At 35.2% G+C, this 27,875-nt stretch overlaps 1 protein-coding gene across 4 annotated transcripts in view; it reads right to left on the bottom strand.

The window, feature by feature from the left end:
- pdgfrb (platelet-derived growth factor receptor, beta polypeptide) overlaps positions 1 to 26,988 on the bottom strand; it is a 49,376-nt gene extending 22,388 nt beyond the window's left edge. Inside the window, exons 1-6 of one of the 4 annotated variants that reach the window (XM_058797541.1) lie at positions 26,599 to 26,988; positions 8,288 to 8,361; positions 7,417 to 7,701; positions 6,014 to 6,271; positions 4,438 to 4,568; positions 3,246 to 3,411 (exon numbers count right to left, since the gene is read on the bottom strand). In XM_058797541.1, coding sequence (XP_058653524.1) covers positions 3,246 to 3,411; positions 4,438 to 4,568; positions 6,014 to 6,271; positions 7,417 to 7,701; positions 8,288 to 8,330 — 883 coding nt within the window. In that variant the 5' untranslated portion in view covers positions 8,331 to 8,361; positions 26,599 to 26,988. Of the gene's footprint in view, positions 1 to 3,245; positions 3,412 to 4,437; positions 4,569 to 4,957; positions 5,085 to 6,013; positions 6,272 to 7,416; positions 7,702 to 8,287; positions 8,362 to 16,871; positions 16,937 to 25,034; positions 25,836 to 26,598 lie in introns of those variants that run through there. The other 3 variants (XM_058797540.1, XM_058797542.1, XM_058797543.1) reach the window with 3 other exon arrangements.
- Between the last annotated feature and the right edge of the window lie 887 nt (positions 26,989 to 27,875).

Consider the following 27,875-nt stretch of genomic DNA (forward strand, 5'->3'; position numbering starts at 1 on the left):
TTCTTCATAAAGGCCTGCCTGCAGTTGCTGCATCCTGTGTGTGTGTGTGTGTGTGTGTGTGTAAGTGCTGCGGACGCTTGAACAAAGATCCACATTGATCTACAGTCAGTTCCTGTGACTCGGGTCTGCGCTCCTCCAGGGTTTCTGTGTATGGCTGTGGCTTCATCATGTCAAACATAAACATAACTTCTTCCTTCAGCAGAAGGTCTCATTCACACACAGCCTTTCCCCGTGATGAGAGCAAACACCATCACAGGAGATGCTGTGAGACTGAGCTCTTGTTTTAAAGGGACGGCTGTTGATTTAATTAAGGTTTGCATCAAAGCATCATTGAAAACACACCACCCAGATTTTACAGCTCAGATGATGAAGGCCGCTCTTCATACAGCTCTGCTGCAAAAGCTGCAAAAATGTGCTGACTTGTGTTATTTTAGTATCATTCGGATACACTGAAATAAATTATTCATTGAATTTACTCAATTTTTTTTTAAGGTAAGTGGTTGCAATCAATTTATTTTAGCTGCATTTAAATAAACAAATTTATTTGACTAACCTTCAACATTTAAAAAAAAAAAAAAAATGTAGCTAAAATAAATTGTTTGCAACCACCTACCTTAAAAAAATGTTGTATAATTTTTTTCAGTGTATTAGAATTTTTAATAATATTTTATATTAGTTTTCATTTTAATTTCAGTTAAAATTTAGTCATTTTTGTTATTTTAGGTTTTTTTTTCATATAGTTTTTATTTTTTGTTTCGGTTTTAGTTTTAGTCATTTTAGCTCATAAAGAGTGCCAGGACACTCTTGAAAAAGAGATTTTCAATCTCAATGAGTCTCTTCCTGGTTAAATAAAGGTAAAATAAACTAAATGAAAATAGGCAACTAGCTGAAATAAATTAATTAAGAATAATTTAAAGGGGTCATATGATGCAATTTCAAGTTTTCCTTTCTCTTGGAGTGTTACAAGCTGATTGTGCATAGATGAGGTCCCTGAAGTTGCAAAGACTAAAGTCTCAAAACCAAAGAGATATTCTTTATCAAAGTTAAGACTCGTCCATGCCCCCCAAAAACGGCTCGTTCAAACACGCCCCCACATGTCTACATCACAATGTGGAAATATTTGCATAATGCAGCCCAAATGTTCACGCAAAGAAAGAAGGCGTGCTTTCAGTAACCGCAGTATTGTTGAAGCAGCCTGTCAGGGAGATGCCGTGTGTTTCTAGGTGAAAGCAAAAGCACTTTATTTGCATTTAGGAATGCAAGATTACTTACAACAGAACAGCAAAGCATTTTATGGACGACCGTTTCATGAACCTAGGAGAGGAGGTAATTCTGATTTTGCTCTGACAATCTGGTGCTTCTGAATCAGCGACTGTAGTTTAAGTATTTGCTATTGACTGTTTAAATGCGGAATTTTGCACGTTGTGTGTGTGTTTGTGTGTGTGTGTGTGTGTGTGTGTGAGAGAGAGAGAGAGAGAGAGGAAGAAATAAAGAGAGGAAGACATAGACAAACACGGACAGAGCGAGAGCAGAGGATCTGTAGACACTGTGATTTACAGCAAATAGAGAACGAGAAACACTTTCTGCTGATTTGTCCTAAATATCACAATGTGAGGGAAACATTTCTCCCCAGATTTGAAGCACTGATCCCATCATTTACTGAACTTAGTGATACTGAGAAAATGCCCTTCTTACTTGGAGAAGATGATAACACAGCTGCACTAGCTGCAAAATATGTATTAACCATTCACAATGTTAGATGTTAAACATGATTAACTCTAAACTGACTTACTTTATCTTTTAATTTATTTAGATGGATTTTATTTATTGTTATTTATGTTGTTATTTATGCTGTTGTTGTTATATATATGTTAATGCTTTGGCACCATTGTGTTACACAGTCATGCTAATAAAGCTGAATTTAATTGAATTGAGAGAGAGAGAGAGAGAGAGAGTCACAGTGCAGCGTCGTGTGTGTGTGTGTGTGTGTTCTCGCATGTGTGAGAGAGGGAGACATGTTCACACAACCGCAGCTTGTGTGCAAACACACATCACTATGTCTGTCACACGACCCTGTTCCCCTCTCGGGCTTGAACTGATGGTAAAACTAAGGACATTATTAACTGTCTTTACTATAATTTTGAAAGCTAAAGCTCGCGATTATGGAAAGGGCCGTTACATTTCCGACGCGGCTTGTGGTATATAAATAATAAACGTCAAATAAATAATGTGTTTTTTTAACAATAAAACATGGCAACATATTCTGTTACACCAAATACACAAAATAATGATCTTTTAAAAAAGCATAATTTTATTATATTTATGATTTATTACATTTAAATTAAATTAAATAATTTAAGTTTTTAATTTTTTTTCCATTTCATGTATTGAACCTTTTTTCGTGGTTTAAATTTTAGTTAACTACAATAACCCTGTTTTTATAGATCTATATGGTTTTTATTAATTTTTATTTCAGTTTTGGTTTTAGTTATTTTAATACATCAAGTTAAACTAAATGAAAATAAGAAATGTTGCTGAAATAAAATGACTGAATTAAAATTAAAAATATAATTTACTATAATTTATTTAAATTTTTTTCATGTAATGAAAGGTTTTAGTTTTAATTCACTATAATAACCCTGTTGTTGACTTTCACTGATTTGAGTAGCCAGACTTTTTATTCTATACTATAGCCCCTTTCGCACCGCTTTAGTTCCAGAACTAAAAGTACAGTACTAAAGTACTGGGACGATTTTGCGCGAACTATTCCCAGTACCATTTAAAGGGTTGCATTCGCACCGACAGTGGACTAGGAAGTGACGTAAGCCGGTCGACAGTGACGTCATTTGAAAGATCGGAAAGGAGTTCAAAATGTTCAAAAGTGCCTGCACTTCAGCGTCCGTCCATCTATCGCTGTTCTCCATTCTTGCGAAATATAAGTTGATGCGATGTTTACACAGTATGTGTTTACACAGCGTTTTAATTCATGGCGGGTGAGGGCGTTTTCGTACGCGTTTAGCCAATCAGCGTACACTTACATCACGATAGTTCCTATGGAACTGTTTTAGACCCTACTCTGAAGTAGGAGCTAATTAGTTCCTCCAAACGGAGTTCCGGGAATTAAAGCAGTTCCTAGTTTCCGCGGTGCGAACACGCCAAAAAGTGGGTAGTTCCACAATTACTATGAAAAGGTTCCTGCGGTGTGAAAGGGCCTGCATGAAATGTGATGCATGTGCAGCTCTTACCCAGTACAGTGATGTTAATACTGGCTGAAGCTCTCTGGTCCTGCACACCCTCATGCACGTGACAAACATACTGTCCTGATCTGGCCAGAGACACGTCTGTGATGTTGAGACAGGACCGCATGCTCATGGACGACAGGACGTCAGTCAAGGGCTCAATGTCCCCCAACTGAGGGGCAAAACATTTGGGGTTTTCAGTGTCAGAAATCAACTTCTCCATTAGCATGCAATATTTGCTCCTGGAAACAGATTTTCATTACTTTTGAAATTTTTTTAATTATTTGAAAGATTTTAATTATATAATATAAATAAATAAAAATATTTTAATGTTAAATGTTTTTTTTTTTTCCATTTATCAAAACAAATTCCGAATTAGAATTAGAATATGTTACCTCAAAAATATAATATACAAAAACATTCTTACAGAATTACAGGCACATTTTTGTGCCATTTTTGTCCCAAAACCTGCTTAACTTTTTACACTGGTGTGCATTTACATTTAATTATTTATCCAAAGCAATTGCATTGCATTCACAGCAAAAAATAATCTTCTTCCTCAGTATTTTTGACTTGTTTTCCAGTACAAATATCTAAACATCCTTAAAATAAGTTTTACTTCAAAAGCAAAATGACTTAAGATTTTGTTTCTGCAAAATGTATCAAAATTAAGTAAGTTTATGCTTAAAACAAGAAAAATGTCAGAGAAATAAAAGCAAAACAAGATTATTTTTCACACCCCATTGGCAGATTTTTTATTTTATTTTTTTTTAAATTGTTTTAAGAATAATTTTGAAAAATGAGAACTTGACTTTATATCAAAAGTAATTTTTCTTCTCATATATCTTGATTTACGAATGTTTTGATATTTGTACTGGAAAACAAGACAAAAATACTGAGGAAGAAAATGTTCAAGGAAATCAAACCTATGGTTTAGTTAGCAAACCAGTTCAGTGGGCGGTCAAAACCAGCAGACCACCTCATATGTGCATAAACTAGAACTACAATCTCTGCTCTGGTGTCTTTATTAAACTTTTCACTTCTTTCCCCATCGTTTTTGATTTATCTCTTAATAAAAACACGTGTTCCTCACGAAGGTGTGGCCGCACATCTTGAGCTCATTTCAACATGCGGAGCTTCTCACGGGAGCGCTAAGTGCTTGAGAAAATAATGAAAACAAAGAGTTGAGCCCACTCACGTCTTTGTGGGGAAAGTCCCAGGAGAAGTAGACGAGCTCCACGCCGTGAATAGTGCAGTTGACGTTCAGCGTCTCGCCTTGTTTCAGGACCGTTTTGGAGGCGTTGATGTAGGGATCCAGAGCCTCGGGAGCTGAAGCCATGTGTGTGAAAGAAAGAACAAAAACAGGTATTGTTTGATAGAAAACAAATCATCTGATGTGTTTATGAGACTCTGTCCGGTTAATGATGACACAGATGTGCAACACATGGACTCTCTCCATGATACAAATGAAAAAAAAATGGTAAGTGTTTTAACTCAAAACAGCAAATAATTGCCTGTAATGTTGATACATTAATGGTAAATACAATCATAAATGTCTGTAATATTAAAGCATTAGCAGACCATTTTAATTTAATTAATTATTATTATAATTTTTTTTTTTTCAGAAAACAAGAATTAATATCTTAAAGGAACACGCCACTTTTTTTGGAAATGGGCTCATTCTCCAACTCCCCCAGAGTTAATAAGTTGAGTTTTACCGTTTTTGAATCCATTCAGCCGATCTCCGGGTCTGGCGATAGCACTTTTAGCATAGCTTAGCATAGATCATTGAATCCGATTAGACCATATTACGCAGCGCCTGAAAGTAGTCCCCAGCTAGGTAACTAGTTATAATATAGCTGAGGACTACTTTCAGGCGCTGCGTAATATCACTGCGCCTGCTGCCGCCATGGTACGGCAGCAAAGTTCCTTGATTATTACGCCGGGATGAGAGTATAGTTCCTAGCCAAATCGGCCTAGAAAATCGCAACTTTTCATTTTCCGCCGGTCTTACTACACGATATAACTACAGAAGAGTCAAGTTTTAAATAGGACAAATATTGAAACTCTTTGGTCATTTTTGAACGCGATGCTACTGGTCTAATCGGATTCAATGATCTATACTAAGCTATGCTAAAAGTGCTATTGCCAGACCCAGAGATCGGCTGAATGGATTCAAAAACGGTAAAACTCAATTTATTAACTCTGGGGGAGTTGGAGAATGAGCATATTTCCAAAAAAAGTGGAGTGTTCCTTTAAGGCATTTTGCTTCTTAAGTTAATGTATCTTGATTTGAGAATGTTCATGTATTTGTACTGGAAAACAAGACAAAAAAAAAAAAAAAATAGTGGGGTCAGAAAAATAATCTTGTTTCCCCTTGAATTTAGCAAAAATCATTTAATTTTGATAGATTTCCCTGAAAACAAGAATATCGCAAGTCATTTTGTTTATCAAGTAAATGTGATCTTGATTTAAGAATATTTAGATATTTGTATTGAAATACTGTACAAGACATTTTTGGCAGTAAAGAAAATAATGAGATTAAATGGAGAGCAAACTTTTGTCATCAGCTCACATTTGCAAAGACAATAATCTCAATATTTTATTGCTCTATACTTTTACTGGATGATGAGTAGTGACTCTTTTTAGTCTGTTTTGAACATTTGAGACAAAGTTGATAATTAAAGCACTACTGAAAATATCAGCAATGACATATGAGCAAAAAAGACCCTTTTAATAATATTAAAAAGTATTGGATCAAGATGCAAAGGTACCAAATATACTGAAGACGTAGAAACCGATAGACTCTTTCTCCTCTCCGTTCAGCTCTCCTTTGCATTTGTAGGTTCTGTCCTCCAGGGCGGCGGTGAAGCCCACGCTGGGGTTGTACGAACCCTCCACCATTACCTCTGAGTCTCTCTCGTACAGCGTGACGTTTATGGAGGGATTTGTCACCAGACATGGGATCGTGCCTTCCTCTCTCGTCTTAGTCACCATTAAATGATCGTTCTCGAGGAACCACACCTCAGGATCTGAGGAGGATAGAATCAGTGAATAAGTGTGTGTGTGTGTGTGTGTGTGTGTGTGTGTGTGTGTGTGTGTGTGTGTGTGTGTGTGTGAACAAATGAATCAATAAGTAAATGAAATAATAAATAAACAAATGAATCAATGTAAGCATCAAATGGATGGAATTAATAAATGAATGGATGTGTGAGAATAATAAAAGAATAAATGCATGAGTGAATGAATAAATTAATGTGAGAATTAAAAAATGATTTAATGTGTGAGTGAAAAAAAAATCAATGTGTGAGTGAATCAATGTGTGAGTGAATGACAGAATGAATCATTTTGACAATAAATGAATGAATGTGTAAGTAAATGAATTAATTAACTAATTAATGTAAGAATTATTAAATGAATGAAAGAAATTAATGTGAGAATTAATGAAAATAATAAATAAATGAGAGAATCAATAAATGAATGAATGCATCAGTGAATGAACGAATAAATCACTGTGAGAATCAAATAAATAAATGCATAACTGAATGAATGAACAAATCAATATGAGTAATAATAATGAATGAATGGATGACTTCATTAAATCAGTGTGAAAATCACCAAATGAATGAACGTATGAGTGAGTGAACAAACAAATCAATGATAAAATCAATAAATGAATGAATGCATTAGTGAATGAACAAATAAATCACTGTGAGAATCTAATAAATAAATGCATAAGTAAATGAACGAAGAAATCAATATGAGAAATAATAAATAAATGAATGAATGCATGACTTCATTATATCAATGTAAGAATCCCCAAATGAATGAACGCATGAGTGCGTGAACGAACAAACAAATCATTGTTAGAATCAGTAAAGGAATGAATGCACGAGTGAATGAACAAAAGAATCGATTTGAGGAACAATGAATACACAAATAAATGAAAAAACTAAACGAATGAATATGGAAGGTAAATAAATCAAACGGCATAATATGAATGAGAAAATCACATTGAAAACTACCTAAAAAGTTTTCATTTCTAACGTTTCTAATGTTCAAACGTTCAAATAAATGATATCTGTTGTTTTTACCTTTGCACTTTTTTAAACTCGACCTGCTAGTAGTTAGGCCATTCACAAATGAACTAGTTTTGAATCTTTTCATGAGCTCTTACCAGGCACAAAGACAGCCACCTCTCTGGTCTCGTCTGTCCCGTTCTCCGAACACACATAAATGCCCGTGTGTCTCCACGTCACCTGCTCCAGACTGAGAACGCTGGAGGAGGAACTCTGCTTCTCGACGTGGAACTCCGGAACTTTCTCTTCCCGTTTGAAGCGCCAGGTGACGTTATTCCAGCCGGAGCAGGTGATGCTGAAGGAGGAGTTGATGGAGAGGACCACCTGAGAGACGCTGGGATTGAGCTCCAGACCTGAGCTACCCAGACAGAGCAGGAGCAAACCTGCACACAAACCAGCGTTCAGATTAACACAGCTTCACTCAAATAATACCGCTCTACAACAACTCAAGGTGTGCATAAAGAATTTATGGAGTTTCTGCCATGAGAATTTCGGAATGAACATTTTACTGAGCTTTTGTTGTTAATTATAACCATATTCTCATATATTTTGAAGTTCTTTTGCATGCATTGCATAAGTTTAATTGCATTAATGTTCTACAACATATCTATATGCATCTGTATTTTTCAATTACAATAACCTAATTTATCAAAGGCAAAACACTTCAGGCAAAGCACTGGTTAATTTTAAGATTTTAAACTATTTTGCTTCTATAACATGTCTTGTTTCAAAAGAGTGGAAAGAAACATCCAAAATACACATTTAAGCTTTTATTTTATTACACTTTATCTATTTGCATCTGGCACAGTTTGTTTTTAATAACTGAAAGTGTGAAATAAGCAGTAAAAGAAAGCCTTCTGAGTTGTACATTAAATGAGTCATGTGCAGAATATACTGAGCTTTAGGTTTGAGTTTATTTGGCTAAGTCTTGATAGTAACATTATTTTGGGGGTTTGTTTAGTCTGTTACCTGTTGTCATGGCAGTCAGTTGGTACCGGCTGAAACTCTTCATGCTGTCTTCCAGAGCAGGACACGTTTAGACTCTGCAGACGGAAGGAAAACAACTCAGGATTGATTCGCCTCAAAGCTAAAGGAAACAGCAATCTAACCAAACTCACCTCAACATTTATTTTTACAAAAGAGAAAATTCACTCAAGTGTGACAAATTCCTCTAGTGAAGTCCTTTTAAAAACTCGTGCAGTCACGAGTTTACAACTGTATTTCCATGACAGGATCTTTAACTTTGACTAGATGTGCCTCCCGTGTGTCCAGCACTGTGGAATAACACACGGGTCGTTTCTCACACAGGCTTCAGAGAGGGACACACATGCCTCACTGCACACAAACAGTAGCATGTTTCACAAACGCTGTTATTGTTGCATTTTTCAGTGCGGCACATTCACTGGCATCTACTGTGGTCACAGTGAGCATCCCAACAAAACAACGGCATAATAAAAACAGAAATAAAATAAAATAAATTAAAAATAAAATAAAATCAATGCTGCGGGACAATGCACAAAATCAACATTAATAGTGTTATTAGAGAAACTATACAAACAAAAAAAAAAAAATGAAATAAAAATAAAATAAAAGTACTAAAGTAAGTCACTTTTAAGTAGTAGTAAAATAACTCAAATTAAATAAATTAATAAATAAAAAGTAAACTAATAAATACAAAATAATAAAACTGTATGGACATTTCAAAATAACAACAGAACAAAATTACTAAAATCTCAACTAAAATTAAAGTGAAAAAAACAACAACAACAGTATATCAGTGATACTAAAATAATGCTGGTTAGTGTTAATACTTAGAGGTTTGGTAACATTATTATCTGCACTAATAGTAATAATAAAGATGTCTGAAAAGCTAGATAAAAGCCTAGGTTGCACTATATTTTAAGGTGTCCTTGTTACAGTGTAATTATACATTTAAGTACTGAGTAATATGTATTTATTATATGGTTAGGGTTAGGATTAGGGTTTGGTTTAGGGTTACTTGTATGCAATTAAGCATAATTTATTGTTATTATAATAGTAAGTATATGTAACGTGTAACAAGGACACATTAGAATTAAGTGTTACCAAAGTCTGTAATATTTAATACTCTAGCACTATTTATTTCCAAAATGCATGTGAGTATCTTTCAGTGCTTCTAAAACTGCATATAAACATTACAGTTTATAGGATCTCTCTAATTATGAGAGATTTGATCCCTTTCAAGGTGTTCTAGAGATCATTCACAGAGGCCAGAGGTCACAAAAGACCCAAATCCTCCAGGATGTGTGTGTGTGTGTGTGTGTGTGTGTAAGTAAACACTAGGGTTAATCGTATAGGGGTTGTTGTGGGTGGAAATGGACGGACGGATAGATGGAGTGGGGGTGGGTGTTTTAGAGGTCTGGAAACAGTTAAAGCTGGATCACTGGGTGCAAAACCAGGGTGGGAAAACTAGAGAGGGCGGAAGAACATATCGTAGAGAAGAGGCGGAGAACAAAAAACGGAGGAGGAATCCTTCGAGGGAGTCATTGGAAAAAGAGTGAAATGCGTAACTGGATAAATGTTCTTAACTCGTAAAAGATGTTCGGCAGGGTGATCTAATCATGACTATTTTTAGCAAGACGATTAAAGAGTTGCTTCATGAAATAAAGCAGATAGCTTTCAATAAGAAATCATCCTCCTACTCTAATAAACTTGACCTTAAGGCAAGACACAACATTAGAGTTTTGAGATTTTGGTTTTCTTTCAGACTTTTTGAAAGAAATCATCCAAAATACACTTATAAGTGTTAATTTCACTGCACTTTATCTATTTGCATCTGTAGTTTTCAATTACAATACGTATCTTCTCTGAGATTTTTCTCTAGTTCAGCAGCACTTACACACACCAAACTTTACAGTTTTGTTCCTATCTATATTCTGGAAGTTTTTACAGAGGGATTTGTTCATATATCATTCACAATTATTTATATAACATTTTATTCCTAAAAACAAGGTAAACATGTTGTTTTTTCTGGCTGTTGACAGTATTTTCTGATTTATGCAGTGACGAAAGAAGAGATCCAAAATCCCTTCTATAAAAACCTTTAACTATTATATGTCAACAAAGTCAAACAAGAATTTTGAACCTGGCTTTATCCAATGTTCAGATTTATTTTCTGAAAATGTATAAAAGCGAGTGCATATTTAATTAGATAATGCCTCATTTTCATATTTAAACATAACATTTCAGAAAACTAATGTAGTCTATTTACCTGGGGTGTCTTGCCTTAACAACGTCAATATTCACTATATTATATTTTTGGTTGTAGAATTTACTCCACTGGTTAACTGTGAGATCTGATGCTGTTTAACGCAGATGCACCATACTGAAAACATTTTCCGACAAGGCAATAAAAAGGAAGCAATAATGTGCTATTGTGTGTTTTAAAACTCTCAGCACTATCTCACCGAAGCAATCAAAATCAAGCATCCCACACAAATCCTGCATCTCTCTCATGCCTAATATACTGCCAGAGGAAAAATGTACTTCATAAAGTGCTGCCGGTCCCTCAGGAGCGACGTATAAGAAAACGAGGAGCCTCGAGTGCTGTTATAGTTGCTCTAGGAGGAGTTTGTCCAGTGTGTATTCCCAGAAAAGACTTGGAAACTTTCTCATGATCTCCAATACACAGGGGACGCACTCAGAGACCCCAGGAGTCGTGTTTACACATTCAAGAAAACACTGTAAAAATAGGGCACAATGTACTGTGTTAATATGATCATTTCCTGCATTGAGTCTTCACAGGTGTTGTATCTGTTTTTGAGTTACGCGTTGCATTTTGTTGAGTTTAAGAGTTAAAGGAAATATTCTGGCTGAAAATGACCAGTACCTTTTCTGTTTTTCCATCACTTTTTCTTACAGTGCAAGGCCGCACTGCAGGACACTCATTCAAACATTTACTATTTTTGTACTCATTCATATACTCAGCCCTGATGTCATGCCAAACAATGCAACATTCAGTCTAGCATGAAACACTAAACTAGACATTAGGAACAATGGCAAGCAGCAAAAAGCAATATGTCAGTTATATACAGGTTTGGAACAACATGATTGTGAGTAAATGAACTAACTATTGAAATGCACAACAGATGCATGAATTTAATCAAATGTATATAAATGTAAAATTAAATGTAAATAAATTTTAAGGGAAATAAAATAAAATAACCAACAAACTTATTCTCAACGAGACATGTGATATCTGGAGCCATTTAACAAATAAAATAAAATAATTTATTTTTAATTTCATGTCTGGAGCACAAACGCTGCAGGATGTCCATCATGTAAATAAATGAATGAACCATTTACACCATCTGTAGATGCATAAAAGCACTATGAAAGAATCAAACAGTCATTGCACCAGGTTTGTGAGCTGCAGCTTGTTTCCTAGTTTTATAATGTGCTGAATCCTCTGAAAGCTGCTGTGAAACCAAGAGCACCAGGAAAAAAAACATAACGTCTGAAAAAAAGGCGAGATGAATACGGTGGAATATTTCGCTGCCAAGCAGCCCAGCAATGAAAAGAGCTCTGAATCAAACCCTTTCAGAGGGAGAGAAAGAGAAAGACTGGCTAAAAAACACAGAAAAAGAAGAATATGAAAGACTAAAGAACGGTAACTCTAAAGGAAAGAGAGAGGTCAGAATGAGGCTGACGTCCATGTCAGAATGGCCTCTTTTTCATGCTAACGTCTCTCTGGGCTCTAGAAAAGCTTGACCGCGGCCAAACTGCGTCAGAGACAGCGCAGACTCATGCAGGAGCCGTCAGATTGCTCAAAAGAACCAATGCAAAACAATAATGCTGCAGAATACAAGGAAAATCTAATGTTGCCATTGTTTTCGACCCACGTCTGGCACTGCTGACTTTCAACATCAGCAGAAATAGCGGCTAAAGTAGCATCAAAAAGCCAGAAATCATTTATGATTGCAGCTGAGATCACAGCATACCCGAGGGCGTTGCTATGCAGTTGTTAAGGTGTTTTAAACATTTAAAAGCATTCTTATGCATTTCTAAGGTATTCTGTATTTTTGCCAGCGCGTTGCTATAGAGTTGCTAAGATTTTCTAAGGATTTTAGAACGTTGCTATGAGTTTTCAAGTTGTCCTAGGTGATTGCCAGGGCTATGTTATACAGTTTCTAAGGGGTTTAAGCGTTCTAGAGAGTTGCTGTGTGGTTTTTAAGGTTTATGGGTGGTTGTCAGGGTGTTGCCATACCGTTGCTAAGATGTATGAAGCATTTTAGAGTGTTGCTATGTGGTTTTTAAGGTGTTTTGGGTGGTTTCCAGGTTGTTCTAAGAATTTTAGAGTGTTGCTATATGGTTTTTAAGATGTTCTGGGTGGTTGCCAGGGCATTGCTATGCAGTTGCTAAGGCAGTTTAAGCATTTTAGACCATTGTTATGCTGTTTATAAGGTGTTGTGGGTGGTTGCCAGGGCATTCTAAGCATTTTAAAGTGTTGCTATGTGGTTTTTAAGATGTTCTGGGTGGTTCCCAGGGCATTGCTATGCAGTTGCTAAGGCGGTTTAAGCATTTTAGAGTGTTGTTATGCTGTTTATAAGGTATTGTGGGTGGCTGCCAGGGCGTTGCTATACAGTTGCTAAGGTATTTAAGCACTTATGAGTTTTGCTATGCTGATCATAAGGTGTTCTGGGTGGTTGCCAGGGCATTGCTATACAGTTGCTAAGGCGGTTTAAGCATTTTACAGTGTTGTTATGCTGTTTATAAGATGTTGTGGGTGGTTGCCAGGGCATTGTATGCATTTTAGTGTTGCTATGTGGTTTTTAAGATGTTTTTGGTGGTTACCAGGGTGTTCAGCTGCTAAGATGTTTGAAGCATTTTAGCCTTTAGGGTGCCATTGCTACGGCATTCTAAACATTTTAGAGTGTTGCTGTGTGTTTTTTAAAGTGTTCTGGAAGGTTGCCAGGGTGTTGCTATGCCAATGCTAGGGTGGTGTGAGAGTTTAATAGTGCTGTTATTATGCAGATTAAAGATGTTTTGGATGAATGATAGGGCATTGCTATGCTGTTCTGAGTGGCTGCCTCAAGTAATGTGACATGCTGGTTTGCTTCATGTAAACAGATGTGGCGTCTACTGAGTGTCTTTAGAGTGTGTGTGTGTGGATGTTGGGATGGGAAAGGCGTGCTCGTCTGACCCTTCCCAGCATCCCGGACTCCTGCTAACACTCTCAAACGTGTCATTTCGTGACACAACAGCTAAATCCCAGAATTCCCACCAGACGTCACACAGCTTCCGCGAGGACCGTCGCTTTTGCACCCATTTAAACTACCCCCGAGCTGCTCGTCTCCGCTGAGATTATCGTTATACGGGAGATTGTTTTCCTTAAACATCTGCCAGCGCTGCACTGATGAAGCAGGAGCCAGTTTGAGGGGGGAAAAGTCACTTCAGCACCAAAACTGCTGTCTGTTCTTCTGTAAGGGCTCCTGGGAAACATACACAGCCTTGAAAGAAAAGGGGAAAAAGAAAAACAAAGGCGCTGAGAGAAGAAACAATTTCTGATGTTGTTCTTTGCATTCAGCTGCAGGGCCTCCTGCTTCCTGTGGGTGTTCGGGAACATGTGTAGAGATTCAGCGTGGGTGTGTGAGAGACACGCAGACCTCCAAGACCAGGAATAACACACACACATGAACAAAATGGTCCCAAATTCCCCCTCGAATCAGACAGCCGGAGCTCCTTAAATGTTGCAAAACACACTGTGTGTCCGCTGCTGTCCAATCCATGTGGTGATGAGACATCATATTCCCAGTACAACAAAACCGCAATATGGGAATATCGACCAATGGGGGGTGGGGATGTGTCAGCACTAGGGATTTGCTTGGCCATCCCTGTTGTATTCTGTGTTGACAGCATGAAGCTGAGCAGTTACTAGGGTGTTCTAAGTGGTTGTTTGATGTTGCTAGGTGGTTGCTAGGGCACTAGGGTGTTACTATGATGTCCCAGGTTGTTAATATGGTGTTTTAAGGGTTTGTTTTTTTAACAAGGGCATTTCTCTGTCATTCCGATGGTATTTTGAGTTGATAACACGATGCTGGCCAGTTGCTTGTGTTTCAGGTCGTTGCTAGGGTGTTCTAAGTGTTTTTTGATGTTGCTAGGTGGTTGCTAGGGCACTAAGGTGTTGCTATGATGTCCCATGTTGTTACTAGGGTGTTTTAAGTAGTTATTTGATATTGCTATGTGGTTGCTAGAACATAATTGGCAATTCCTATAGTATTTTGGGTTGATATCATGATGCTGAACAGTTGCTAAGGTGTTGCTATGGTGTTCTGTATTGTTGCTAGGAAGTCCTAAGTAGTGTTTTTAAATGATTTAAATGGTTTTCAGACTTTGTCAACTTTCAGACTAGGTGGTTGCTAGGGCACTGGGGTGTTGCTATGGTGTCCCAGGTTGTTGCTAAAGTGTTCTAAGTGGTTGGTTGTTACTGCTAGGTGGTTGCTAGGGCATAGTTTGGCCATTTCTATGATATTTTGATACACTCTCATGTCATTTCAAACCTGTATTTTTCTGTGGAAATTTAAAAGAAGAGATTTTGAAGACATTTGGGGTTTAAACAACATCGGGCCCCATTGACTTTAACAAACAGAGACGTTTTTCCACAGAAGAAAGTAAGCTGCGCAAATTTGGAGTAAATGACGGCAAAATAAACATTTTGGGGAGAACAATCCCTTGAAGACTTCAGAGCAACAACATTTTCCTCTGTGCAAACACCTTTCAGACGCAGTCAGCAGCTTCGATGAGCGTATGGAGCTCTAATGGTCTTCAAGAGCACTTCCTGCTCTTGGACGACCATAAATCCCACAGCGAGAGGACCGACCCCAAACCATTCATCACAGCTAATCTCACAGTACAAAAGGTTCACAGGCTCTTATCGCTAGTTATGAAAAAGCAGCATGGTCTGGGGCCAAACACAGAGATGGTTATCGGTCTGGAGGACGTCCAGCTCCTACACGTGCACACACACTCATAACTCTCATCCCGTCTTCCTGTTCTCGATTAGCATTTATTAAAGGTGGGCGATGCTTTAGGATCTGCCCACCCAGAGCTCAACTTCTGGCTCAGGCTGTGGGAAAACTGATCCAGAGTGTCGTTGTTAAAATAAATGTTTCTCTTTTTCTATCCCAGTTTTCCCCCGGGATGATGAGACAGTCGATCCCCAAACCCCCATCAACTCCCTTAAGGAACGACACACTTTTTGCAGCTTTCAGACTTAATTTAACTTTACAATGGAAAAGAGAGGCTAAAAACACCCATTTGCAATCTTAGATGAGTCCTGTTAAGATCCGTCATATAAAGCGAAGACCTTACTAGAGATGTACCAAAAATATTCAACTGAAAAATCTGGCTAGAAAAGAAATAACTCATTTTTTGCTAAATATACGCACTATATTACATATTCATTATATTTTACTTAACCTGTTATTGATGACATTTTTATTTTTAAGTTTTTTTATAAAAGCCATAATTTGAATGTTTATATTTCAACAACACATTGGAATAAAAATGTGATTATATAATTAAAAGATATATAATTGAAAAGTTATAGATAGATAAATAGATAGATAGATAGATAGATAGATAGATAGATAGACAGATACAACAATTAAAATATCAACGCTGGATTTTTTTATTTGCCTTTTTTTAAAGCCCAAAACATTTGTGTAATTTCCAACACGAAGTGCAGAAAGAAAGAAGGAAGAAAATAAAAAACAAAGCATTCCCAACATAGTTTCCCACTGTCCAGAACAACATCTACTCCCATTTCAAGCTGTTTTATTAAATGTACTGTTTCGGCTCTAATATCTGATTGGATAAATCATATTTAAAGCTGCTGTAAAATAACAAACACACATACTAGTGATAATGATACGCCACACTGTAAAAAAAATTATTGCCATGATTATTTATCGCAACTTAATTCAAAATTAAAATAAATAATAATGTCAGCTTAAAAAAGTAAGTGTTCGTGCTTGATATAAATTCTATTTTTTATATAACTTTAGTTTAGTTTAGTTAAGTTTGATATTATATCTCAACGAATTTAAAGTTGTTATAACTAATTGCAGCGACATGTATTACAGTTTTGTTAATGTTTTGAACTAAATTTTATTTCTGTATTTTCTGTTTTCCTTTTAGTTAAAGCTCTAGTAATTCTGTTGTTAAAATAAACAACAAAATTGTCATTTTTATTATTTAATTTTTAATATGTCTATATTTTTATTTAAAAAATATGATGATGAGATGAACAGAGAAGCATTTTCTTTCCCTTTTTCGACAGACTCTTTCATCAAAACCTCACATCTATCTTGCAGCCCTTTCACATTGTTCCTCCAACACTGTCTGTCTCTTTCAAGGTTATCCTTGGGTAGTTTGGTTTCCCACTACCTAAAACCACAACAGACCTGCAGGATATTTTCCAATCACCCTCTCACTCAACTTCGGTCAACAGAGAGTAGCTTTGAGCCGATCTCATCTTCTAAAGTGAATATAAAGATGAAAACAACCAACTCACACTCTGTCGTCTCAGCAGACCTGCAGGATTTCCTTCTTTCCACGTCGAAAATTAGTCAAGAATGCTGAATAATGGAGCTTCAATGGTTTAATTTCAAAGCATCTTAAGCATATACTGTAATAAAGAGCCGTCGCTATCAAACAACAAATCTGTATTCTGGTTTCTCTCAATATGTAAGTGTTGGATTTCCTTCTCACACATCAAGCTGTGAAATACAAAAAGGTGTTGCTGGCTTTGCAAAGCAACAAACCGCTGTTTTCGAGCTGTTTATGAGTCTAACACTGACAGAAACATGTTTTTGTAGTGTTTGAAGGCGTCAAGGGATTGTAACATCAAGATACAGAGAAACTGAAAATGCAGGAAAGAGATTTTGTGTCTCTTAACTCTGACAATTCACCTAAAAATGAATGAATGCTCAGTGTTGAGAAGGTATGGTACTAAATTATTAGCATATTTATGTGCCATTATGCATCTATAAGGTACTTCAAATAATAAAAAATAATGGTAATACTATGCTACTTTTTCATAGGTGTGATGATCTTAATGATACTGGAATGAAAGTGAATAAATGAATAGAGATTTAAGCAAATACTATATTTAAAAACTAAGTCTAATGCTGCATTCATGTCGGAATAACTGGTATTATGGGTTTCTAGTCAAAATCATTCACATCCTTATAATTGCATAAATTAATTTTAATAAAGTTTCATCTTCTCTTCTTTGACCGTTGTGTCATAAAAACAATTAATAGCCACACACTTATAAAACAGAGTTAATATGGTTATCTAAAAAAAATTAAAAAAAAATGCTAATTACTTAAAATAAAATACAAGTTAACTGAAATAAAATGAAATATTAAAAACAAACTTTCAACGTTCTTCTACTTGCCAATATTCTCGTTTTCATTTAGTTTAACTTGAAGTACAAAAATAACTAAAAGTATTAAAATAAAAAAGTATTAAATAAAAACTAAATATTAATAATGTCAAAAACACAACAAAATTACTAAAATATTTTACCCAAATTAATGTGAAAACAGAAAATCTAAAAAATAAACTTATTATCGTTGACTAAAACTGAAACTAAAACCATAAAAAAAAAAAACGTTAACTGAAATAAAATAAAATACAAAAAATGTAAACTTTAATTTCAGCCAGTTTACAATGTCACGTCCTCTGTCGTGTGTGTCTTGTGTTCCCGCCCCTTGTTTCCATATTTGGTCTTGTTCCTGTCCTTGTTAAGTGTTATTATTAGTTAAGTGTTGTCCAGCCGTGTTTTAGTAGTTATCAGTGATTGTCATGTGTATTTAGTTCCTGCCTGTTTAGTTAGTTGTCGTCTGGTCTACTTGTTACTTCCCGGTGTTCCTGTCTGTCTCAGCCTTGCCTTGCCTTGCCTTGCCTTGCCTTGCCTTGCCTTGCCTTGCCTTGCCTTGCCTTGCCTTGCCTTGCCTTGCCTTGCCTTGCCTTGCCTTGCCTTGCCTTGCCTAGCCTAGCCTTGCCCATTAAAGACTATTTTTTGGAAACAAGGGGCGGGAACACAAGACACACACGACAGAGGACGTGACATACAAGGCAACATTTCTTATTCCCATTTAGTTTTACTTGAAGGACTACAATAAGTAAAAAAAATAAAATAAATCTAATAAATAAAATGAATAAAAACTATATAAGAAGTGATGTTTCTATGTCTGTTTCACCGTTTAATGACAAAAAAAATAAATAAAAAATACCTAAAATTAAACTAAAACAGAAAATATAAAAATAAAATCTAATTAAAAAATTCAAAAAATATGTATCACAGTATGTGATTATTACTAAAATAACACTGTTAAGTTGGAACAATTAGAAGGAACAACAAAACAGCAGAATCTCTGAATTGTCATCTCATGAGTTGATTCAGGGTCAGGTTTGTTTTTATGTTGTATGGATGACAGCAGCGTGTCTGAGGCTTCAGACTGCATCCGTGAGGAGTGTTGAAATCAGTGCTGAGCGTGTGTGTGTTTGAGATGTGGGAGGCCAGCATCACTCACATTAACCCTTCTCTTCTCTCAACTCATTAGGGATGAATTGCTATGGAAAAACAGCATTTGGAAAGATCCCACATTAAACAAGCAACTCCACAAGTTAAAGTTCACCGTCTTTTTCTCCCGGTTTCTCGTAATTCTCCAAAGCGCTGCACAATTTTGACTTTATAGTGGTGTTTATAACTTTGAGGCAGATCATGGGCCAGAGAGACGTCACCAGAATGCCAGAAAGTTCCGCTCCGGATGCCGAGGAACGGGGAAAAACTGCAGCCTGAAGCTATTGGCCACATCTGGAGTTTCAGACCCCGTCCAAAACACAGCCGTGGAAGACATTAAGGGCGCGATGAAGCACTATGACACTACGTCACACAGCGTCAGAAGATCAGTGTGTTTACGACCGACAGGAGCGTATCTCTTTTAACATCATGTAGAATTGTTACGTGATTGTTTGCCATGGATTTTAATTGACATTTTAATTTGTCATGGATTTTCAACTGAACTGGCAACAACATACAGGAAGTTGAATTGGAATGACTTTTCCGTTTTTTGTAAGTTGTTGTAGTGTAAAACTAATCCTTATTGTCTAGCCAGACATGAGTCCTGCACAATCAAGTCGGATCAAATCAGGTGAAAATGCTTCTATTACTCACAAAAATTAAGTTCTCAAAAGACCAACTTTGACTATGAGCAACAGTATAGTGATTCTTGCCTAGTAAACAGAACTAATAAACAATGACTCAAAAAGCCGAAGCCAGAATGACTCTGAAAGACAATGTCATCAACTAACCCTGTTAAAAACACGAACTCATCAAACCAAACCCCATGCTCTCTAAACAACCCGTCTGACACTCCCACATCAGAGAGAGAGACAGCTTTACATGATTACAGCTTAAACCAGAGACAAGAACGGAAATGAAGGATAAGGAAGTGGCAGTGACATTCTTGCGGTGCTGGAGAGATGAAGAGCATAAGACCAGAAACACACTCGACACACTGCAAGCATGTAGTCTCATTATACATACTTCATCAGCTCTTTCCATCCACACATTTTTATACCAATTTTGGGATTTCACATATAAAAATGGCAAGCTGTGCATAAAATGTCCATAAAAACATATGCACTCACATTGAGGAGGGTAACAAAAACCTCATGTGACTTTGCCTCAGCAGATTAACTAACCATCGAACCAATCTCATCGCATATCAATTCAAATATTGTTTTATTTGGTATAATTGTCTCACATGATTGCATTCCCAAACTTCAGAAAACATGACAGTGTTTGTTAACAGGGTTACAATAGTTACTAAAAAAAAAAATCTAAATGAATGAAAATTCAAACCATTAAAAAAGTTGTTACTTGAAATGAAATAAATGTTAACTGAAATAAAACAGAATATGAAAAATGTTTTATTGCAGGTAGTCTCCAAGGCAATATCTCTCATTTTTATTTAGTTTAACCTGATGTACTAAAATAACTAAAACTGAAATATAAATGAATTAAAACGATATAGACATACATAAGAAGAAAAATAAACTAAAAAAGACAAAATCGCAAAAAGCTAAAACAAAATGAAAATAAAAATGCATTCAAAATATTAATAAAACAAATAATATCATAAAATTTAAAATATAATAATAAAATTCAATTAATTAAAATATATTAATAAAAACTATAAAATCTCAAGTGATGCTAAAATAACACTGTTATTGCATCTGTGCACTTTTATTCACTTATTATTTTGAGAAAAAATTGTCATATGTTTGTGACTTGTTACAGTGGAACTATTTATTATTTTTTTACTGATACTTAACACCAGTTTCTCAAGAAGTTAAAGTTATGTTCTCTTGAATACATGGGAGGGAACGGTGCTTTATTTGCACATATGTTATGTGATATTTACATTTTTTAATATACAAGTTTAATTTGCAGCTCTGGATGAAAACGTAACTATTGCATTGTTGTCACAGTTTTGCCATTATTGTGGTTTACACACGTCTATAGCGCTCCTTGTGGCAACACTGAGAATGCAATTTGATCTAACACTACACACTACACAAGCACACTACTTTTGCGTTCACATATCTCCATGAGAAACAGACACAGATCCCAAACAGGAATGACAGATTCATCTCCATAATCAGAAGAGTTGGAAACAGAAACACTTTGCATTACTATGAAAACCCAACACAAACACTCATACATGCATGCCAATGCAAACACACACAGTGTTTTGCCTTTCCCAAAGAGAACTAGTTATCTAAAGAAGGTCTGATAATATTTTTTTTTTTGGTCTCCTAAGCTGGTTTTCTCAGTCGAACCCAACACTGTCTCCTTGTGTCTCTGTTTGACCTGGCCTGAGTGCAGAGAGACAGCAGAAACGCAGCTCATTGAGATTGATGAAGACAGCATCATCTGTTTTTCTTTCTGCATTCTTATAATAGTCGTTGGTCATCGTTATGCTGTAATCTTGGCGGTCATTAACCGCAGGATGCAGACGATTAAATACACACTTGAGTGAACGAGTGAAGGAGCTTCAGCCTGATGAAAAAAGAAAAACTTCTGCTCGAGTGCTGAAGGAGACTGAAATCTGACTTAGACTGATGCTTTGCTAATACCATGATTCTTTGCCATTTATTGTGGGTTTTTCTGGACATTTACCATAGCAACACCAAGCTTTCCTGTAGCTCAAGCAGTAGATCATGGCACCAGTTACACCAAGGTCATGGGCTTGAGTCCCAGGAAAAGCATGAACTGATCATAAAGTTCCTTTAGATAAAATGTCTGCCAAATGAACAGAAATAAAATAGTGTTTAGGAAATGGCAGAATAATAGGCTACTACTTTATTTATGTATGTATGTTTGGGCAATTTGCAAAGAAATAAAATGGAAATAAAACAATAAAACCTTTTTAGGATATGATACCATTGTAACACCACACTGTAAAAAGTGATAAGTTGACTTAACTTAAAAAGATTGAGGAAACCCGTTGCCTTAAAATGATTAAGTACATAATAATTTTTTTTTAAAAGTTAAGTGAACTTGACAATTCAATTAACTTATTTTTTAAATTATCATTTACTTAAAAATGTTAAGGCAATGGGTTTCCTCAATTTTTTTAAGTTAAGTCAACTTATCACTTTTTATAGTGCATGGTGGATGATATTGGCCTCATCCCCAAACCATCTTAATGATTACCAATAAATTACTTATAGTGCCTATGCACAGGGGGAAAAAAGTTGTTAACAAAGAAAGAAAAAAAGAAAAAAAATTAAATAAATATTTTTTTAAAGATTAGATTAGACTAATTGTACAGAGCCAATGAAATGTACTGCAAAATTGAATGTAATAAATATATATTTAAAAATTATACATATTTTTTTTAAAACATTGCATTATTGTGTTTTACATTTTAGACTGTTGTTTGTTATTTTTCTTAGGTTCTTTAGGTTATTTTTAGGTGCCTAACCAAAGACAAACAAACAAACAACAAACATTTCATTAGGGTTTTTAACTTTATTGTCATCTAGCAGAATTAAAGAATTAAACTGAATTTACCAATTTGTTTTTTAAAATGATGTAAAATAAATTTTTAAATTAACGAATTAATTTATTCAATAATTTTATTTTAAAATAAATAATTTTTTAAACATCATTGTATATTTTAAACTCTTTCTTGGTTGTCATATTTCTTAGGTTCTTTGTAAAAGTCCAAGTACAAATCCTATAAGATAATCTGCTTATCAAAATTGATTAATTAAAAAAAAGATTAATTATTAACAGTTATTCTATGCTGTCCCTTTCAAATAAACAACTAACAAATTTAATTATTTATTTAAAAATGCTCAAATGCTCAAAATCGTACTTTCTGTAAGTGTTTGTGATGATGTGGACACTCCACTCATCCGCTGCTAATGGGGAGCACATTTTTCATGGTACTGGTATGCGGCCCAGATGAGGGGGTCAGGAAACAGCTGGTGACTCAGCAGTGGCTCTGTCTGTCCGTCCCAACGAGAACCACTCGATTTCGACTCCTGACAGTCCCATCGCAGATATCGCTCACGTCTTACTCACATGCGTGACTAATTACAGCAAACTCCTCATGACACAGAAACACATGAGTAACTGGACTTTCTGTACCGGCGCATTCACATACGAGAGAAACGGATATCAGCTGCTGAACATCTGTGTGACTTACAGCCCTGACTGACCGAAATAAATACAAAGTCCTGCTTCAGATAAGCATCTGTGCCAGTGAACCACAGCCACCTCCGACTACTAATGTTTGGGCTGCACTGCAAAATAAATGTGCAAAATAACTCATGCACAACAGATTTTTGTAAACACTGTGCTTATTGTGCATATATCTTATTTCTTCTTATATCTTATTTCACTAAAGTATAGTGCTATATTAATAATTATATACACATGTTCATTAATTATTCATTATTCATTAATTATATGATATTGTATATATAATTGTTCAGTAATTATATATACAATATCATAAATATATCACTATTGTATATACTATAGAATGTAGTAGTATATTGATCATTTAATATTTATATATACAATTTGTATTTAATAGTTTATAGCATACATGTTATAATAAATATTATAAATATATCACTATTTTATATAATGTACAATGCAGTATATTGATAATTTAATATTATATATAAAATGTATATTTTATATTTTATAGTAATATATAATATATAAATATTATATTTTATATTTATATTTTACATAAACTATTTATTTATGTATTTTTCATATATATATATATATATATATATAATTTTTTTTTTTTTTTTTACCATAAAATATATCATTGTTATATGTACTATGCATCATACTACTATATTTTATATTGGCAATTATACTTATATATGTTATAATAAATATCATAAAATATATCATATTATTTTACATAGTATACAATGTAGTAGTATATTGATAATTTTATATATATATATATATATATATATATATATATTTACACAAAATTATTTGGTTTTATATTTATATAAAAACATAAATATATAATTTGATCATTATACTTACATATGTTATAATAAACATAAAATATATCATATCATTATTTTACATAGTATACAATGTAGTAGTATTTTGATCATTTATATTTATATAATATATATAATTTATATAATATATAACTATATATGTATATTTTATATTTACTCATAAATTATTTATGTATTTGTATATTTACATATGCAAATACATTAATTATTTTTTTTATTTAATAATTTTTTAATTAATAAATTATTATTATTATATATTATATTATGTAGTTTATATATTTCTGTTCAAATATAGCTCTCTTTCTGTGCATCTTTTAGAGCTTATTTGGGGACAAAGGTTCGTCATAGTGATCTAAACTATGTGACATTCGCTTTATGCTTTTATCACAATGTTTGTAAGCAGCGAATGATAAAAGTCACGAACATAAACAGCTGGATTCTGGAATGCTGTCTGCCTTTAAATGCCATTATACGACACACACAAACAAGACGACCGCTGAGAAAGCACAGAGAGAGTTTCAATGACACTAGAAGCGTTCAAACAAACCATCAGCACCACATTACAACACACGTCTCGTCAAACGAGAAAACAAACACCTCTACAGTCTTCACCGTGTGTAAAGGTGTTCAAACACACACTGTAAATCACAGATCCGTTTGCTCTCGCTGAATTCAGCGCATTCTCCTTCAAATGCGACACAAACAAACAGCAGAAACCGGCCCTTCCTAAACAAAAGCTCACAGAAAGGAGATACAGCATCTCTCGCATGAGATAAATCCCACAAAACCTCTAATGGCTGTCTATCATTGCCAACATCTGGATGAAAACAAACATCCTAGTGACGGAACGTGCAAGAACTTTCTAAAAGGGTTACAAATGAGGTGAAATTCTCCAAACAAAGTTCAGTCTAATATCGAAACCCTCTAACTTCTGGAAAAAGTCACTGCTACTTTGTTTCTCCTGGAACTCGTTTGCCAAAAAGATATTTAAAGGGATTTTCCCAAAACCTCATGAAGCAAAACCCCCAGGACTTCCAGGAGAGCAGACAGAAGCGAAAGCTGTGCGTTCGAATCCGAACATGTCTCTTACCTTCAGCAGACGCCTGGACGTCAGAGCAAAAGCATGTCTAGGAAAAGCCTGCGCTCTTGCTAAGTTCTCTCCTCGTCTGTGATCTCTGGTTTTGTAGCGCTCGCTCAAACAGCTGCTGGAGGGAGGGATGGAGCTAAAGCTCGAGTCTCCAGGGTCTCAGACGGAAAGGAGGTTGGGCAGCAGATCTGTTTATTTAGTCAAATAACCACAGCAGGGTTCATTCACTCACTCACTCACTCACTCACTCGATAGTAAAACTAACATCCCTACAAAGGTAGCACAGACTAAACCCAACGCAGCTACATCCACATCCAAAAATAAAACATACAAAAAATCACAGATCAGATCTCTTTAATGTCTCAATTATTTCTGCAAAGGGAGACTTTTGCTGAAGTCTGTAAAAGCCCATTTCTGGGATTTAAAAAATGAAACTTTTTATCTCGGAATTCTGAGATTATAATTTAGAATTCTGAGAAAACAAATGACAGAATTTAGAGATATAAACTCGGAACTGCAAGATATAAACTCTCAGTTCTGAGAAGAATTGCAAGATACGAACTCAGAATTATTTTTTTATTTTGATTTTTTGCCACAGAATAAAAATGAAAATGAATGAAAAAAGCCTTTTCCCCCCAGAATTATTCGTTTCTACTTGGCAGTTGTGAGTTTACATCTTTCTGTCTCAAAATTCTACATTTATATCTCATAATTCTGACTTTATATCTCACAATTCTGAGTTTATAATTCTGTTTATATTCAAAGATATAATTCTGACTTTATATCTCATAATTCCGACTTTTTTCTCTGAATTCTGAGTTTACATCTCACATTTTTATTCCTTGGTGGAAACAAGCTTATATAGATGTATCCCGTTTCTCCTGAAAATAAAAGACCCTGGTAATCTCAGATGTGTCTCTTCTAAGGTTTCAGAGGAATCTCAGCAATGTCTCAAACTGTGCTCAGATTTGCTGACTGCACTCAAAAGTCAATAGGAACTCAAACATTTCTCATCAAATGATTTGAGCTGCTCTTCACATTCAGAATACAATCAGTTTGGGAACTGTAGTTTTTTAAAAAGTCTCTTCTACTCATCAAGGCTGCATTTATTTGATTAAAAACACAGTAAAAACTGTGAAATATTATTACAATTTTAAATAACTATTTTGTATGTTAATATATTTTAACAATAATTTATTCCTGTGATCAAAGCTGAATTTTCAGCATCATTACTCCAGTCTTCGGTGTCACATGATCTTTAATCATTCTAATATGCTGATTTGCTGCTCAAGAAACATTTCTGAGAACTATCAATGGTGAAAATAGTTGTGCTGCTTTATATTTTTGTGCAAATGGTGACACTTTTTGTTTTTCATGATTCTCTGATGAATAGAAGGTTCAAGAGAACAGCATTTATTTGAAATACAAATCTTTTGTAACATTATAAACGTCTTTACTGTCACTTTTGATCAATTTAATGCGTCCTTATGGACCCCAAGCATTTGAACGGCAGTTGCAGAGCTATGAAAAAGCAATGACAGTTTCCTGAAAACAAAAGCAGCCGTACCGTGTGGAGAACTCTTGAGAGCGAGGCTGAACGCAGCGGCGTCTGTCTTCCAGAGGTTCGCTAGACCTGAAGAAACCCACAACAACACGAGCCCAGCCAGGACTCCTCAGCAACAGTCGCCTGTTTCTGTTTCGCTGAAAACACGAGCCGCAGGGAAATGAGAAGGACTTTGGCAGCTCTCACAATGAAGTGCCCAGCTGAAGAGAAGAAAAGAAGGAGAAACAAAAAGAGGAGAGAAAGTTGTTTTCAGGGCAGAGAAGTGCTCGAGCCAAAGCGAAGAAATGGAAAATGCAATGGAATAAAGTGCGGTTTTGGTGAAGGGAAGGTGTGTCAATAGCGGCGTATGGTGCATACACACATACACACAGAGTACGAGGGTCTGTTTTCAATCTTGGCTCTCTCTCCCTCTCTCTCTCCCAGGCAGCAAGAGGAGTAGCTTGCAAATTCATAACAACGTCCAACAGCTGAGTAAGTCCTTTTCTCTTTATTACAGGGGGAGAGAGAGAGAGAGAGAGAGAGAGAGCGAGAGAGAGAGAGAAGTTATTGGCATTCGCCCTGTAATTGTGTGAGCGAACACAAAATGTCCTGATCAACAGAGACTCATTAGAGGCCTTGAACAGACTCACAGGAGCTGAACGAATAAAAGTGCAGGAATAAAAGGTTCTGTGCCAAAGAATTACAATGCTGGCTTGTCACAGAGAGTTTGTTATTGTACATTCCTGGGTTAAGGGTTTTTTTCAGCTTAGGCTTGTAAAATGCAAAATATGATTACTGTGACATTTGTATAAATGCATCAGTCATTTTCTTGTTCTTTTGTCGATGATACTAATGAGATATACTTAAAATAAGAGAAATTACTTAAAAATCCCAAATAAATTCTTTACAATTTGTGAGACAAAGTTGACACTGAAAACAGATGCATGATTACTTTTAATGATTATGATAATAATAATATTAATATATAACAAATAATAAAAAATATTAATAATTATTATTAACAATAATTACCAAATTAAATTAATAATAATAATAACAAACTCTGTGTAGTGTTGTTGAATCATAGGACCATCAGGATTCATAAATATTTGACAATGTAAATGTTCAATGTTCACCACAAGCAGCTGTAAAACCTTATAAAAGAGGTACATAGTAGTTATTAAAATGGGACAGATGTCATTTATATGTATGTATGCATGTATATAATGACAGCTGGTCCCATTTCTAATTGGAAAGCTTGCTCTTTCTCTTTAAATGGTCTCTAAACATCTGGTTTTGCT

This window comes from Onychostoma macrolepis, chromosome 14 (assembly GCF_012432095.1).
Source record: "Onychostoma macrolepis isolate SWU-2019 chromosome 14, ASM1243209v1, whole genome shotgun sequence".
NCBI classification, from domain to species: Eukaryota; Metazoa; Chordata; class Actinopteri; order Cypriniformes; family Cyprinidae; genus Onychostoma; species Onychostoma macrolepis.